At 35.5% G+C, this 2,040-nt stretch overlaps 1 protein-coding gene across 1 annotated transcript in view; it reads right to left on the bottom strand.

Annotated features, from left to right (window-relative positions):
* LOC106880177 (sodium/calcium exchanger 2) overlaps nt 1–2,040 on the bottom strand; it is a 33,513-nt gene that overhangs the window by 5,106 nt on the left and 26,367 nt on the right. Inside the window, exons 8-9 of the mRNA XM_014930023.2 lie at nt 913–988; nt 577–730 (exon numbers count right to left, since the gene is read on the bottom strand). Coding sequence (XP_014785509.1) covers nt 577–730; nt 913–988 — 230 coding nt within the window. The remainder of the gene's footprint in view (nt 1–576; nt 731–912; nt 989–2,040) is intronic.

The following is a 2,040-nucleotide window of genomic DNA, read 5'->3' as shown; positions in this document are numbered from 1 at the left end:
GTACCCTTAATGTAGCTCTCGGGGATATTCAGCAAGCACCTCTTGATGAATGATTGTATTTGCTTATTTGACTTAACTGTTGTTCTCCATGTCTCAGCCCCATACAATAACACCGCTTTTAAGTTAGTGTTAAAAATTCTTATTTTGTTCTTTATTGAAATTACACTTGCACTCCATACTTTTTTTAACAGGTGGAAAGCGATCCTTGCCTTACTTATTCTCGTCTTAATATCTTCGTCGGTGCCGCCTGAGAACGTTATCTCACTACCTAAATACGTAAACTCGGAAAAAAAAAATTGGAATGTATTTGATCTGATATGTGCATAATGAGAGCTGATCTGAGACTAAGTAACAACAGATGGAATATAATATAAACTTGTTTGATTTTGTCTGAGAGAGAAATCTGGAGAGCAAACAAGCAAGACCAATATTTGTTAGCACTGACCTGTTGAAAATTCTTGATCTAGATTTAATGTAACCTAGATTAAAACTAATACTCTTTTACTCTTTTACTTGTTTCAGTCATTTGACTGTGGCCATGCTGGACCACCGCCTTTGAATATCAAGATATCTTACCTGTGATATTTCCTATAGCTGCATCTGCATTACTGTCATGTCTGGCAGCTGTACGACTGGCAAATGTATCAGGAAGGCTGGTTCCTAAAGCAATTATGGTAATTCCAGTCACACTTTGTTTCAAACCAACCACACAGCCAAGAAGATTTCCAAGCTGTTTTTGATAGAAGATCACAAATAATACATTAGGATTTTAAAGACATTATAAGCTCTTTCTATTTCAAATTGTTTGCTTAGTAGTTAATTCACTTGTAATTAATGTATATTTATATTTTATTTGAATTTAAATATCTTCTATTTCTGAGAAATCAAATGAAAAAAAGTCTTTTGAATTACCTGTTCAACAAAAGCAGTAAGAACACCAATTGCTGTGAGAGAACTGATGAAAGTTACCCAGCCATTACAGTAACTCCTAAAGTTAAAACAAAAAACAAAAAATACCAGTCATACATACAATAGAAACATCATTTACTTAATACTATTTAGTAAAACAGCTTATTTTCATACATAGCCATGGAGGTGTATTGTCCATCCATCTCAACAATAAATGTTCATCCATTTGACTGCCTGAATTCCTATTCATGAAATTAGTGCTGAGGTCGCTGAGTATTCTGAAGGCATTGGAACAAAGCTGGGCCTTTGAACTATAAGGTACAAGCCAGAGGGGGCGGGGAGTAAGAGCAGGGGTTTAGGGCAAGAAGAATTGATTCCAGTTCTAGACTGGTATTTTATTCGGCCTGAATGGATAAAAGGCAAAGTTGACTTTGGTAAAATTTGAACTCATAACACAGGGAGCCATGGCAAATGCCACAAAGCATCCTCTCTGGTGCCTTAATGACTCTGGATATTTGCTAATACCTTACACAGCAATATATAGGGGTTGTACATAATAATAGAAACACCTAGCATCATAATTCTGAGAAAAGCTGTAAAACCATCAAAAGCCTGTTTATTTTTATGTTATATGATTTATTATAAATGTTGCTTAATATGTTTTGCTAAAATAGCTGTTTCTTTTCAGATATCATCAGAAAAAGGTAATTAAAATTCATTAAAATGACGGATCTGTCAGACTTTCAAAGAGGTCAAATTGTTGGTGCTCATATGGCAAGTGCTAGCATAATGAAAGCAGCTGAAATGTTTGGTGTATCAAGAAGTACTGTTTTGAATGTAATGACAGCCTTTGAGAAAGAGGGAAAAACCTCCTTGTCAAAAAACTCCAGAAGAAAACCAAAACTTTCAGATAGGGACAGTAAGATTCTTACGTGAATTGTTAGAAAGGATTGCAAAAAAACAGCTCCCAAAATTACTGCAGAGCTTAATGACCACAAAAACTGTTTGCCGGGAGCTGCAACAAAGCTGGATTTCACAGGAGGGCTGCAATCAGAAAACCACTACTTTCAAAAACAAATGTTGCAAAGCGCTTAGAGTGGAGTAAAAACCCATAGAATTGGTCCCTAGAGC

The sequence above is a fragment of the Octopus bimaculoides genome, chromosome 12 (assembly GCF_001194135.2).
Source record: "Octopus bimaculoides isolate UCB-OBI-ISO-001 chromosome 12, ASM119413v2, whole genome shotgun sequence".
NCBI classification, from domain to species: domain Eukaryota; kingdom Metazoa; phylum Mollusca; class Cephalopoda; order Octopoda; family Octopodidae; genus Octopus; species Octopus bimaculoides.
The sequence above is the reverse complement of the archived record's forward strand: the minus strand, read 5'-3'. Positions and strand labels throughout refer to the sequence as shown.